This window comes from Perognathus longimembris, chromosome 2 (genome assembly GCF_023159225.1).
Source record: "Perognathus longimembris pacificus isolate PPM17 chromosome 2, ASM2315922v1, whole genome shotgun sequence".
NCBI lineage: Eukaryota > Metazoa > Chordata > Mammalia > Rodentia > Heteromyidae > Perognathus > Perognathus longimembris.
The window spans coordinates 34,004,039-34,019,573 of record NC_063162.1 but is presented as its reverse complement, the minus strand read 5'-3'; the positions used below and the strand labels follow the sequence as shown (position 1 = coordinate 34,019,573).

Sequence of the window (15,535 nt, the reverse complement as noted above, 5' to 3'; positions counted from 1 at the left end):
TTCAAAAGTAATTATTTTTTTTATTTCAACTCTATAAAGTTTACAACAGGCACTCGGCAATTACAGCTGCAGGAAAAATACAGAGCAAATCAAAGCAGGTTAAGTTTATGAAAAAGTTCTTCATCTACATGTAAAGAGTGCACATGGTCAAGGACCATTGGGTGACTGTTGCATTCTGACTAACAAAAGACTCTTTCATGTAGAACAAGTGGGAAGAGGACAGTCAAATAACCATAGCTGTAAGAATACAAAAGAACTCACCAGTTGTAAAAACATTATACATCAAAAATTAATTTGATTGATGATGCTTAACAGAAATATCCCTTTACTCAGAAAGCCCAAACCTCTGAGTTATAGTCAAGGTCCCAGAGCTCTGTCTGTTGATGCAGGGGCAGATAAAGAGGAGAGCCAACAACATACTTTTGAAGTTTTGCTTTCTAAGTCTGTTCAATATTTGCCTCATAGCTGATTTGCATATACAAGCACTCAGAGAAAGCGTCCTGTTTTGTTGAGTGGTGTACCAGGGTACATTTTCGTCATTGGTTTCAGAACGAGGTGTGGTGAGCAGTCATTTCCAATATATATACTCTTTTGGATTGGACCATGATTCATGGAGTCTACAAAATGAGAAATGTGAGGACTTGACTGCACTAATTTGTCTTATTTTACTGAATTGGCACAACTTAGCAAAACAGGAATACCTGTATACAGACTGATAGTATGTCATGTATTAATTTCACCTGCACATACATTTATACATTTCACAGAAATGATGCTGTATTTCATGAACAGATACACAGCTCTGGAACATTTAACAGAATTAAGAGAACGACTTTATCATTTCTGTAATTCATCAATATTATATAATAAAGGTTTATAAATTGTCAGCAGAAAGAACTGTAAAACGCAGCAAGCTAAGAAAGGACAACATTTGAGGTGTGTTTGTCTTTGTCATGCAGCATAACACCAAATTTGTTTTTTTCTTTAATAAGATGCCATGAATTTAAGGCACTTGCAACAATGCCAGATAGCCAGGTCATGTTCTAAACTATGGGACAGATGAGTGACAGTACTGTTGACATAATTTTCAATAATACTGACAAGAATGACATTAATTCAAGTCTACTTGGACCGAAAACATTATTCAATAAAAGGAAAGGAAATAATAATGCTGTGAAACACTAAAAATGTTATATGTACCACAAAATATCACACAAAAATATCTATTTACATAAATATTTGTTTGTGGTCCTATTGTGAAAGAAAACATTTTTATGGATAATACACAAATTGCCTGTTTTCGGAAATCAGTTCTAACATCCTTGTCTTCAATCTCATAGCTGACTTTTAAGTTCCTCATCAGTTCAGTTATTTAGAAATAAAACTATAAGAATTCTATAATTGAATGTATATATTATTTCACATGTGCAATTCACATGTTTCTTCCATTGTTTTAAGAAAAAATATGATTGAATGAATATAATCAAAATAAATTTAAGTGCTACATGGATCTGATACATGTCTTAATAGCAAAGAAGACAACAAACCTAAAAATCCAATTATAGAAATTTCCATAAATCTCTACTGAATTCAATTTATTTCAAACACAATTACATTCCTTCCTTGGCAGTTTTCAGTTTCCTTGTGAGTCAAGACACATAGAAAGCCCTATTTCCCATACTCAAAATATTAACAATTAAGTCAGTTAACAAATCAAACAGGTTGGCACTGTTCTAACTTACCCATATTTTTTCATGTAATAAAAAAAGAGGGAGCATGAACAATTATGAAAGAAAGTAAGATGCATTTTGTGAAGCTGACCATGAATTATAGCCCTAGTTTCTTCAAGGAGACAATATTTAAATCTTTAAAACTAAGTATTGAATATCAGGTGAATGTTTTCTGCTAGCAGTTCTTGGAAGATATAGTTCATTATTGTTTTATTTTGGTGATTGCTTTAGACAGCCTAATGCAATGAAGTGAACTGAATAGGGATGAGGTTACAAGTGGGAAAAACAACCTATAACTGAAATGTGCTGAAATGCCACTCTTCTTTTTCCATTGTGTTTACTTACACACATATGTTGTCTTAGACTTGAACCATAAGTCTCAAATCCTCATTTACTAACCATTTATGGGCTGTTGAGGTGTTTGTTTGTTTTTAAATTGTAGAAGAAGATTCACTTTTCTAATGACAAGGAAAATAAATGTAGTTTTAGCAATCTTTTAGCATGTTTAAACCATACTAGCTTTCAACAAAAATTGCTGACATGGATGCTAAGGTTGAAATGATTATTTCAAAGCTCACTTAAAAGAAACAACACTTTTGGAATAACATCCATTCTAGTTAGATTTTAGGTAGATATTTTTCATTTTATAATCTACAGTCTGAAGAGTTCAGCAGATGTCTTTGGGAAATGATTGATTTTGAAAAAATGCTTGTAAAGGAGGGAAAACACCAATAATATAATAACAAGTTGGATCAAAGTCTTAAGTTTCATTCTAATTATATGCCTTTAGTTTCTAATTATTACCCTTTACTAGTCAATTTTATTCTCCAAATGTCATAGACCTATGATATTTTGTAAATATATTCTAAAATACTTTTGAATATGAAAAAATTAACCCAAGTTCATAATTCTCGGCTAGAATATAACTAATTGGACTACTTTATAGAATTTTCTACATTAGCAAAACCTATACTTAGACAAAATAAGCAAAACATACTTAGACCTAAAAGCAAATATATACTTATTTGGCCAAATTAACACAGATTTCTAAACTAGGATGACAGCTTGGATTGTAATACCTATGTCTGTGTAGGTATAATGCTATCTGCCTAAAAGTAGCTTCTGCTACATGGGGCAGCTAATCATAGTAACATGGCCTACTATCAGCAGTCTTAGTTTAATTTGCTGATTTTTTTTCTCATGTGAAACATTTGATATTAAAAATCTAAGTTTTTTTTTAGCTAGCAACAATCTTCAGAATTGCAATTATTTCTGTTCTATTCAGCTAATGTTTGTTTTTTAGGAAATCCATTTCCTGTTTTCCTCTCTAAACCCCACTTGGACAAATTCTGACTAATTCATCAAAAGATAATTAACACTTGGCTGGGTTCTTGTCTTGTTCTGTGACCTCATAAGCAAAGCACCTAGTTCTAGAAAAATCTTGTATCTTTGACTCAGTATTTACTTTCTTTTCCTTTCTTATGTTTGTTTTGGTTCAGGCCTAAGACAACAAGCTGTGTGTGAGTGTGTGTGTGTGTGTGTGTGTGTGTGTGTGTGTGTATCACCTTTATCTCTCAAACACAGACTATGTTGTGTAAGTGAAATCTGACAGAAATTTGGTTTAATAAATTTAGTGAAAATGCTTGGATCTCTGGCTACACACAAAATGATTAGAATTTGTGTTGTCTGTTCAGACATTGACATTACAGATGAAAGATATACATAGCACCTATAGAGTTTTTTTTTTTAAGTTTTTGGATGGACCTTCATCCCTTTCACCCTATCCCTCCCCTACCCCAAGGGTTCATTTTTATAAAAGGGAATATTTGAAGCCCCAGTTTGAGGGTATGCTAGGTAATAAACAAAAACCAATTTGCTGCTTCTTATTTCCAGGACCATCTTTAAGCACAATATATGTATTTTTAAAAAATATGAAATGGTTTTGTGAGTTGTTTCTCCCATTCTGTCATGCCAATTTATTAGAAAGGAACAAACAAATATCATGCATTTTTTTCAATCCTCTGAAAACACACAGATCCCTGCTATAGAAAGGGCTCAGCAATCCTATAGCAGTTGTGCTTGTATCATACCAATTTTTAAAAATCTGCCAGAAAGAAAAGGTAACATTCAGTCTTGTCATCAGCACTGCTGGGAAATAAAATTGTAAAACTTCTAGCACTGGTTTGACATGAACACTGTGACCCACAGATGTGTGGTTTTCTGTGTACAGTATACATAACTGGCTCACAGTAACAGATTCCACAACCTTCATCTGAAAACAGGGAATAAGCCCAGGATCTGTACCATAGTCATTTCTCCTACTCAATATATTATTCTTTCATCCTCTTGATAATTCTAGCAGGGTACAGACTCTTCTACTAGGTTGAAGTGTTTCCTATAGTCTTTCAAATTATAATCAGAGCAAAGCAAGACCCTTGCAACAATAGTAAAACAGTAACAACAACAACATCTCTTTACTGGTGAAAGGCTTTGCTTCAGGACCACCATGTCAACTGCAATGTTAGGTTCAAAACAGAAAACATGTAAAGAGCACTATTGTCATCTAAGCAGTAAGTCCTAATGCCACTGTAGTTACTGGAGCAGCAGCGATCAAAGGCATCATGGTGACCCCGAGCACTAAACTTCTCTCTTTCCCTCGTGTTTGCTGGCAGCTGTATCTCAGAAAAAAAGCTGTCTTCAGCAAGGCAGAAGCAGGTAAGAGAAATACATTAGAAGTCTATGTCCCAGCCCGAGTTGTCATCTGGGGGCGGTTCGTCACTGTCCTCAGGGAAACTGTCGAAATTGCTTGTGTCTGTGGGTGATGCCACCTGCAACACAAGAGACTTAATAGCCAAAAGCCTCTGACATTGTCAGAATTCCGAGGCATGATGTTATTTTGTTCCTCAATCTTAATAGGAGTAGTTTCTAAATGTGTGTGTATGTTTCTGTGGGTGTGTGTTTTAACTAATGCAAAAAAAAAAAAAGAAAATGAAGTATTTTGTAATGTTTCGTAGACCTATCAATTGCATAATGTTTAAATCTGATTAAAAATACGTGTGTCATTAACCATTCATTATTTCATGATAAAAATAATTTGATAATTATTTCCTCTATCCTTTTGAAATAAAAATTACATTATCATTCTCTTTAACCAATAAAAAGCTACTGTGAAACAACCATTGGTCAATCTTTCCCTGTTCCACTCTCAGCCCCCAGGCCTTTGATAATCACCCTACTACTTTCAACTTATATGAGATGAGCTCTTTTAGATGCCACATGTGAGTGTGATTTCTTAATAGTTGTCTCTGTGCCTGACTTAGTGCACTTAATATAATAACCTCCATTTCTACCCATGTTATTGCAAATGCCTAGAATTCATTTTTTACAGTGGAATAGTTTTCTGTGGTGCGTATATATCCATCATCTGTCTATCTATCTATCATCTATATCACATTTTACTTTCCAATCAATAATTCTAAGAAACATTTTATTCACTTTCTACTCCAGAACAATTTCTCATCATCTACTATGCATTAGGAACATTGCTGTGAACTTTACTGAATAAAAAGAAAAAAAAACACAATGTAATGGCTCTTACCCTTGAAGATTTATATTATAGCAGATAATGCATTGTATGGCTAAAACAAATAAGCACAGAAAACTATGAAAAACTATGGATTTTGGCTAGTGCTTTGAAAAATGAAAAGTGACATACGAGCAACTAGACATATAAAGTATATTTGAAAAAATTTCCAAAAGTTCAAGAAGGGTAGGGCATACACCCATGCCCTGAGAGAGAGCCATAGTTTGAAGTAATGAAGAGGCTAATACCACTGCTGGATAAACAGGGAAGTAACTGGCCTGTGTGGAGGCTGGAGAAATAGGTAGGAGCCAGGCCATATATAGGGATTTTGTGTGCTGATACTAAGGATCATAGAATCCATACCTAAACTTGAACAAATCTCTTACAAATTTACCAACTTAATTCCAATTTGCAGAGATAAACGAAAACTTGCTTAATATTACTAGTACATATTTGAACCCTGATAAAATCCAGTTGGATAATTTAGGTTTAATATTTACATCTTCCAGCTTCTTACTCGACACTTGTTCTAAAACAAAGCTTAATGAATATGGTATATTTTATTAAACAGATTCAGTGGTGGTAAAAATAAATGGAAACATTTGAAGTCTATTTCAAATTCATACAGTCTACTAATTGAACCACTATTTAACAATAAGAACAACATCAAGGAATCTGACTTGTTAAGCAAAGGGGCATCTTTTGTTAAGAAGAGCATTCATTGAAGGATAAACATCCAGTCAAAATGGAGGTGCTCAGGAGGAAGAACTGGGAGGCATCAGAGAAACAACAAGGGCTCAACATTGATTGTTGTTAAAACTGTTCCAAAATCACTATGCCCTTCTGCACATACTTAATATTTATTATAACAGAAATTAACAAGTGTTTAGGGCTGGGGATATGGCCTAGTGGCAAGAGAGCTTGCCTCATATACATGAGGCCCTGGGTTTGATTCCCCAGCACCACATATACAGAAAAAGGCCAGAAGTGGCGCTGTGGCTCAAGTGGCAGAGTGCTAGCCTTGAGCAAGAAGAAGCCAGGGACAGTGCTCAGGCCCTGAGTCCAAGCCCCAGGACTGGCAAAAAATAAAATAAAATAACAAGTGTTTATTCATTGACAAACTCGATCAAGTATGTCCTGGAATTGGGAACTGGAAAGTGTACTTACACTTGGTATGATGGGAGGTGTCAAGGTACCTTTTCTTAAGCCTTCCCAATTAAAGCCTTCAAACCACCTAAGAAAGGAAAAAAAAAAAAATAAAGGTGGTGGTCCAGTTGCAATTTTCTTCTTACAAGATTTTGGACATGCATAATGGCTAGATAGTAGTTAGGTAAACATTTTCATGTGACAAAATGTTCTCTATTTAACTGAAGAGTTGTAATTGGCTTTTTCTTGAAGTGCTTACCTTTAGCGATGTAGTTGTCACCTTTAAACACCAACTAGCATGCAAATTCATTCTCTGCCATTTTGGTTATAATGTCCTTCTGCTATCATTATAATCTAATAAACGTGATGATATGCTCATGCTATGTTCTGCATGTCACTTTACAGAGATAGAATCGGGGCAAAACAAAAAATTCAGGGCAGAAATGAACAATCCATCGTTGCTGCTAGGCGAGTCCTCAGCTTCAACTATTTTTACCTGGCACATCATTATGTTTAGCTTTTTAGATTCCACTTTCCTCATTTCTTGTCTTTTTCAATGGAAAGAAGATGTACTAAGGGAAGTATGTTTCTGTAAAAGTGAGAACCACATACTGTAAAATTAGGGGTGTTATGTTTCTTGTCTGTGAAGTGTTCCAGGGTTAACAACTGCTTTTACCAATTTCTTTGCAAGTCACCCAAAATCATAGCTATCTCACTAAATAAGTTTATTTGATAAGGATATGAGTTCTCTAGAAGCATTACACAGCAGATTAAAATAGAGGAAAAAGTCAGTTTGTGTTGGTTTAACTTTAGAAACTCTAGCCAGCATAGATAAGTTCTGATGGTGAAAGTGAAGCTGTTGGGCTTTTATGTTTTGGGTGGGTTATTATTTTTAAACTTCATGTCCATTTGTTCTATCGCATCACCTCATGGGCAGGCGGTGACATGAATCTAAAAGTTTTTAGTTTAGTAGAAAAAATGTGGAAAGAATACCAGGTCTTTTTTTTGTATTATGCTGATAGAGAATAAAGTGTCAAGATTTTTTTACATATATTATTTTATTTTTAAAATTGTTTCTGTAAAAGCGATGTACGGAGAAGTTACCGTTATATAAGATTTTTTCAAAGTATATTTTTCTCTTTGGGCCAAAGGGAGAAAAATGGTAGTGACTGGGATCTGGGAGAAGGTTCACCTGTGGATTTGTTGTCTGGAAAGTAATGTTAGTAAAATAGCTAGATAAACTGAAATTTATACACATGCAATTCTTGGTCAAACGTATTTGTCTACACTCTCCCTTTCAATGTTACTGGAGAATTATTGCATTATGTCCATGTATTATATATGTGTTGCATTATGTACATACCAGTAACTCTCATTTGTCCACATTCTTTGTCTCTTTGGATATCATGGTAGGATTATCTTATGTATACACTAAAAACTTGAAAAAACATCATTCTGGGGAAATTCTCAACATGTGTTCTGGACTCTGAAATAGAAAGTTATAAAGAAAGAACACTTACTTGTGCTTTTGAATGTCTTTTACTCCATTTTTCAAATTTCCTAATCTTTCTGATGGGTTGTCCCTAAAAGTAAAATAATAGGTTTGTTAAGTACTTTTTTTTCATACTGCAATCCTTTCAAACATACTGTGCTGGAGGAAGGTATGCTGGTTCACACCTCTAATCTCAACAGCCAAGCAGGAGAAATGTAAGATCAGGGCCAGCCTGGACATTATAGTGAGTTCCTGTCTCAAAAACAAACCAGTGATCACACACACAAAAAAATGAGGTTGAAACACTAACCTGCATAGTTTTTTAATTAAATTAGCAGCATTTTTGGCAATCTTCTTTGGAAATTCTATCATATCAATCCCTCTCAGGATTATGTTATACGTTTTCATAGGATCTGGGCCTGAGAAAGGTGGGCTGAAAAATTGAGAGACATAAGACATATTATTTTTGTTTTCTAAAAAAATGAATACTTGAATTGTTCAAAGCTCTATCATTCTTATGCTGGGTCCCTAATTAATTAAGCAAATGGAATAGAATTTGAATAATATTAAAACAACCTGGCAAATCACTTAGCAAAAACCATTAGTGCATGAAAGATATTTGCTGTTTTGCTGTTTCCCATCTTTCTTTTTTGTGCGGGTGCCTAACCTCTTGCTGTCCTTGCTGATTCAAGCTGTGTGCTTGACCCTCACATTAATTTACTCACTGATTATACATGAGATGAAGTGTAAAGTCATTAGGAGGAGTCACAGGAGCATGAGAGGTACAACCTCACCTCATATCATTACCATCATTACTGCATATAGGCACAGAAGCCCTTCTACCTCAGAGAACTATTTTGCCTAGAGATTCATCTCCTATTTATCTGGCTGAGGACTCATTTAATCAAGCCTCAGTTTAAATGTTGCATTGCTGCCTCCAAAAGCCTACTCTGATAACCTACATCAACCCAATGTGCCTGATCTTATCTAAAACATGAAAGGTTCAGGTTTTCTGTTCTCTTCAAGTCTCCTGGACAAACCCAGCCTTCAGAAATGACTCCATTACTCATTTTCCTCAGCACCTGTCATGTGGGTATATTATCTTTACTTTTGTTGTTGGTTCTTCAGGAACTTGTATTCTATCTTATACCTTATGTATACAATCTTAAATATCATGCCTACTTTAGCTTTTATGAATTATGTATTACAATCTTCAGCAATACATATTCATCTAGATCTAAAAATCACTAACAGGTTCTCCTGCTCCTACAGAGAATTGATCCTAGGCTTGCTCATATGATTACTATACCTTACTTCATTGCCAGCCAAATGACTAGAATCAAAAGTCTCATGAAAAGGGATGAAGTCCTTCATATAATCATCTCTCTACATTAAAAAAATAGTAAGAATAAAACTACAAGTTAGCAATGAGTTGGTTACTCCCACATAACTTCTTTCAGATCTTGTTTCATGAATTCATGGTCATTTAGTAACAAATGAACATGTGGTAGCAAATAAGGAGATGTGTACTTTAAAGATAGTCTAAACAGAGTGACAGAGGCAGCAGTGTGTAGCTATTTCTGGTCCATTTTATTGAGCTCTTCCCTATAAATGTCCATACCTGCCAGTCAGCAGTTCATACATTAAAATTCCCAGTGACCAGTAGTCAGCTGAAATGTCATGACCCTTGTTGAGAATGATCTCTGGGGCAACATATTCTGGAGTTCCACAGAAAGTCCATGTTTTCTTTCCAAATCCTATTTTCTTTGCAAAGCCAAAGTCCACCTTGCAAAAGAGAAATGTGAGATACTTAAGCCATTTACATTACAAAACAGTATGTTGCTTTGCTGAGCAACAATGGAGATAATAAACACTAAAAATATAAACATGAATACTAGTAATTTCAGTCCTATTGTGGAAAATGCATCACATATTGCAAACATTTTTGATGAAATTCACATTATTATAAAGACAAGCAACTCATTTTCTTGAAAGGCATGTTGTTTTTCCTGTTTGTATGACAATGAAGGTTGCACAAAGCAAAACTTTAGGAGATTAGATAGGCCAATTTATTATCCTTCTCAGAATAGACATGAATACTGCTGTACTTCAGAACTAGGCTATTTGTCTAGTGTTAATCATTTGAGAAGTATCTTCATTGTGAGTGGAGATGAAAAACACATGTATGGGACTAGTAACTAGGTTCGTAGTATATATGAGCAGATAAAATAGGAATTTGCCCTAATTTTTCTAATCATCTAAAAGAAGAACTGCATATTCAGACGTAGTATTTCTTTCCTAAAGCAAATTGGCTTTGATATGAATACTAACTTCCATTGATTTGACTTTTCTAACAACCATATGCTGAATAAAAGTCACAAAAAGGACCAGGTACCAGGGCCTCACACCTGAGGACCATAGTTCATAGCCAGCCCAGGCAGGAAAGTCTGTGAGACTTGTATTTCTAATAAAATACTGAAAATTAGTAGTAGTAGTAATAATAATAACAGTAATAGTAATAATAAAGCTAGAAGTAGAGCTGTGGCTCAAGTGGTAGAGCACTCATTTTGACCAAAAATGCACCTAGACAGCATTCAAGCCCTGACTTCTAGCCCCAGGCTTGGCACCAAAAAGAAAAAAAATCATAAATAATTTAAAAAATAAAATCACTTACTGATAGGTACAAGACCTACAAAATCTGGACATTATTAAGTGAATGTCCTTAGTACATGTAAATCTTCAGATCTTTGGATCAATTATTCCAGATAATTTATTCTATAATATGGATAACCATAAAAAAATCTGAGCACATAATATATACATATTTTCCTGGATGACAGAAAGCTGGATGGAAATATAATTTCTATCAGCCCTTTTAGGTCTATGAACACATGCCAGCAAGGGTATTTTCTAACATATTTTGCTATAGTATTATTAACACAACCGTAGTCAATTAAATTTGTAATATTTACATTATTTCCTTAAATCTATTTTAAGAACAGTTATCACATTAAAATAAAACCAAAAAGCCTGATTTGAATGTTAGCAAACATGCACAGCTTTGCCAACAAATACTTTAACTCTGCAGCACAAAGCCATGTATGACAGGCACTGACCAGTTTGGCATAGCCTCGGTGATCTAGAATGAGATTTTCCGGCTTGAGGTCCCTGTAAATGATTCCTTTGGAATGCAGATAGGCAAATGCTTCTACCACACATGCCGTGTAAAATCTTGTTGTAGAATCTTCAAAAGAACCTCTGAAATGCAGAAAATGGAATTCAAATACTATGATCAATTTCTCCAATTAGGTAGAATTTATTTGTGTCATTTTGCTAAATATCCATGCCAAAATTCCTTTAGATACTAGAGTTCAATGGCTTAGTATGGCATGATTGCCATTCCCTCATTTTTTTTTTTGTTTGTTTGTTTTTTAACATCTGAGGATCAAGTCAAGAACTCTCTGCATTTGTGAGTGGGGCAGCTAAATCTAACTTCCTGAAAGGGATCAAGAAGAGTTCTATAAAACACTAATATAGACTTGGTAGATTCCTGTCAAAGGCCCACAGATCTCAAAGGCAGTGGGTGAGAGTGTGACAGAGAATTCTATTTTAGAGCCTGTCTACTAAAAATTTGCTTTTTAAAGGAGAAGCTGACAAATTTATTCCTACTCATTTTTACAGTCTTTCTAAATATGCAGATATGATTCTTTCAATGCAAACACAAAACCTCACATTTTCACAGAAGCAACAAACATCGCCACCTAGGTATGCATCCATAAAGCCAATATCCATTCCCTCACTATAATCTTATTAGTAGTAAGAAGAGAGGAAACTAAAAGATAATTAGGAGGTGGTAACTGAGAGGAAATATTAATTTGATGGTGATGTTTCACAAGAAAGCTCTCCCTCTCCATCCTTCTTTCTCTGTATTTTTATGTATACACCTGTCTATTTTGAGTAATTGAATGAAAGAAATAGCATAATGAAAATGAACTTGGTATTGAAGATTAAATGCTAAAACAAAACCCTCCAGCTTTGTTTTGCATGGGACTCCTTAAAACAATAGGTTCATTCTTCTTTCTCAATTAAAAAATTTAACCTAATAATTTTTTTTTTTTTTTTTTTTTTGGCCAGTCCTGGGCCTTGGAATCAGGGCCTGAGCACTATCCCTGGCTTCTTCCCGCTCAAGGCTAGCACTCTGCCACCTGAGCCACAGCGCCCCTTCTGGCCGTTTTTCCATATATGTGGTGCTGGGGAATCGAACGGAGTGCTTCATGTATAGGAGGCAAGCGCTCTTGCCACTAGGCCATATTCCCAGCCCCCAATCTAATAATTTTATAACATCAGCTCCTGGGGTGGCAGAGAGGTAGTCAGGATGGCAAGCATGTGAGTTTTATGTAGTTTTCAGCAAACATTAGCCCCAAGTGTTGATTCTCACAGGAGCTCCTGAACCTTGCATGTTTTGGGGTGACATATGCCCATTTTTCAAATTTGAACAGTGATGTCTATCATACTAAATGATGGAATTTGGCTTCATCTTTACAAAATCAGTTCAAAAATCTTCAGCTAATATGATCATCTTGCAGGTAATTTTTCAGAATAGTGTGTTTCATAAAAGTATAACCTTCCTTTCAATGACCAATGTCCCCTATGTTGTCACAAAAATAACCAGCAATTCTCAAAAGAATTATTGTTCTTTTGAAACACAGTTCTAGGAATGATGTTATTTACCTATTTACCCCTCTAACTACTCAAATTTTAGCTTCTCTGGTACTAAGGTTACTCAAGTTTGGAGAATTCTAGAATGTCAGTTTCCATTCCTTCAAAAGATGCCTAAGGGCCTCACAGGATGGCTTTTGACTGTAATCCTAGCTACTTTGGAAGTGGAGATTGGGTGGATGGCAGTTTGAAGTTAGTTCAGGAGAAAAAGTGCTTGAGACCCCATGCGAACCAATAAAAGCTGGGCTAAATGGGGTTCCCCTATTATTCCAGCTGCATGGAAATCATAAATATAATGTTTGTGGTCCAGGATGCCCCAGGCATAAACTTGAGGTCCTTTATCAAAAACAACTAAAGTTAAAAAAATAGCTAAAGTAAAAAGGGGCAGGGGCATGGTTAAAGTGCCTGTCTAGCAAAAACCAAGGCTTGGGTTCCAATCCCAGTACCTCCAAATATGTATCTTGAGTATTTCCTATATATAAATATAACTTAAACTGATTATTTTTAATAAATAAAAATTTTGTCTCAACTGTGGAGCAATCAATATAATATATGCATAAAATGTTGGTGTTAAAAGAAATGCTTATCGGCCACACACTGCTTGTCACGACATATTTGAGATAGAAGATTTAAAAATATACAACTTGGAAGCAGGGCAAAACATGGAATTAGGGTGAGTCAACGTGAAAAATTACTAGTAGAATTGGAAGCGACAGTATAAATTTGATCCAAAACAGAAGTGAAAGCTTGTTTGATCAACAGTTTATAGAGAGTTGCTTACAGAAATAAATCATTTGCCCTCTATAAATCTTTGAAATAATAAATTGCGCTTTTGCTTTTCTATCTGCAGCAGAATGAGTGACAGGCTCCTTTAGAAATGAGTGGTTGGTTAAGCTAAATGGCAATATATAACAATTTTCCAGAATTAGAAGGTTATGGATATTTATTGAGAAGCACATTAAAATTTAATTACAATGATTAACCACACAGTCATAAACTGAGTCCTACAATATCACAATGTAACTAGGCAAAAACACTTCTTATCAAACACCACCAGGTGATACTATGAGCAGCCATCTAAATCTGAAGTATATTACAATCTGTGTGGACTTATTGACAATTGTAAAATTAGTCCAATGGAGGATAAGCTAAGTGATTAGACGACTTTTTTCTTCTAAAATATTTTCAATCAGTACCATATTTTGGGTCATCAAAGATGAAACTCAATAATCATCTCCACACAGTAGCTGGAATCAAGAAGAATGGACATAGGGAATCATTTTTAGTCTTGTGGTTGTAAATATGTCCAGGAAGACACGTGGATAGAGAGTAAATTGAATGTAACTGGCAAAGCATGATTTTGGAGTAATTACACAAAATGTGTACTAGAAGCTGGGTGCCTGTGGATTACAATTGTAATCCTAGCTACTCAGGAGGCTGAGATCTGGGGACCTAGGTTTGAAATCATCCAAAGCAAAAAATTCTATGAAACCCTAAACTCCACTTAACAAGCAAAAAGTCAGAAGGGCAACTCTCATTCAAGTAGTGCACCAGTCTTGAGTGGAAAAGCTAAGAGATGAGACTCAACCCTGAATACAAGAGTGCATGTGAGCATGTAGTCTGACGGTACCTATTTTCATATACAATGTGGCTAATAGGACAATAGCTTAATCTTTTGCATAATATATTTTTCCTAACCATTAATCTTTAGGATTTTAGCTCATATCTAAACAAATAGAAAGCCTGCCAGTGGCTATGTCTGTTAGAACCTGGATACCCAAAGTAGTGCTGTAAAAAAATATTTACTTTCAAAAACAAGTTGATAATCGTTGCCTCTGCATATTTGATGCTTCGTGAGTGGGCAGAGCTTTTTACCACTTACAGTAATTGTCCTAATTCAGAAAATTCATGAAAGTTTTAAGAATCTATGAGAATATAACTGGTCCTTTTACTGAGTGGCTTATCTTTAAAAAAATCTATTTAATTCTGGCTGCAAATCTATTCCTAATCACCAAAATATAAGGGAGATATTTAAAATGTATCGGTGGAGAAGATTGAAATAACAGGTTGGAATTGTACAGTAGAACCTATTTAGAATATGTAAGATATTAATTTATATAACACAATATTAGCATAATGTAATCAAGTAAATCCTGAAAAGAAAGCCCATATCTATTTTCATAGTATCCTCAGCCTCCTTTCTTATTATTTGACAATATTACAATTGTATGTTTAATATAGTAGCTTAACATAAATGGCAATCTGATTTCTACAGCCAGTGGCATGCATTTCCTTGTATGTGTTTCCTTACCTAAAACTTAGCAAAATATAACATGGAAAAAATAATCCAATTGACATTTCTAAGTAAGGACATGACCTAGAAAGAGAAAAGTGCAATAAGAACACCATTGGGAACCTTGTTAATAATAGTTCATAAAGAGCCACTTGTTCTTTTCTGTAATCTACAAAGTAACAAATGTGGAAAAATATTATATGAAAACATCAGTGGTAGCTATAGCTAGATTCTTCATTGGAAATAAATTATTTAATAAAGAAGAATGGTACACATAATCATTTTTTCTTCAAATGAAAGAAAGCATTCTAATAAAAGTTAAAAAGTAGATGGATAAATAATCTATATATCATTTATAAGAAATGACCCAAAGATTAACTTTAGGAAATAAAATTGAGATCTCTCTTTTTGCCTATGTAAACATTTATTATAGATAATGTCTTCAGATCTTTTATAGGATAATTAAAAAAATAATTCTATAAGCATGAGATAAAAAATTAAGACAGACTAAATTTGCTTAACCAAATGAAACAAGCATTAATCAAAAAATTTGTTACTGGAACTGGAAGAAT

The 15,535-nt window shown here is 34.5% G+C and overlaps 1 protein-coding gene across 2 annotated transcripts in view; it reads right to left on the bottom strand.

Moving 5' to 3' along the window:
- Prkg1 (protein kinase cGMP-dependent 1) overlaps positions 1-15,535 on the bottom strand; it is a 919,569-nt gene continuing 904,034 nt past the window's right edge. For both annotated transcript variants that reach the window (XM_048338777.1, XM_048338779.1), the window contains 6 exons: positions 11,068-11,209; positions 9,573-9,736; positions 8,262-8,384; positions 7,980-8,042; positions 6,481-6,547; positions 1-4,558 (listed from right to left, as the gene is read on the bottom strand). In XM_048338777.1, the coding sequence (XP_048194734.1) occupies positions 4,460-4,558; positions 6,481-6,547; positions 7,980-8,042; positions 8,262-8,384; positions 9,573-9,736; positions 11,068-11,209 (658 nt within the window). In that variant the 3' untranslated portion in view covers positions 1-4,459. The remainder of the gene's footprint in view (positions 4,559-6,480; positions 6,548-7,979; positions 8,043-8,261; positions 8,385-9,572; positions 9,737-11,067; positions 11,210-15,535) is intronic.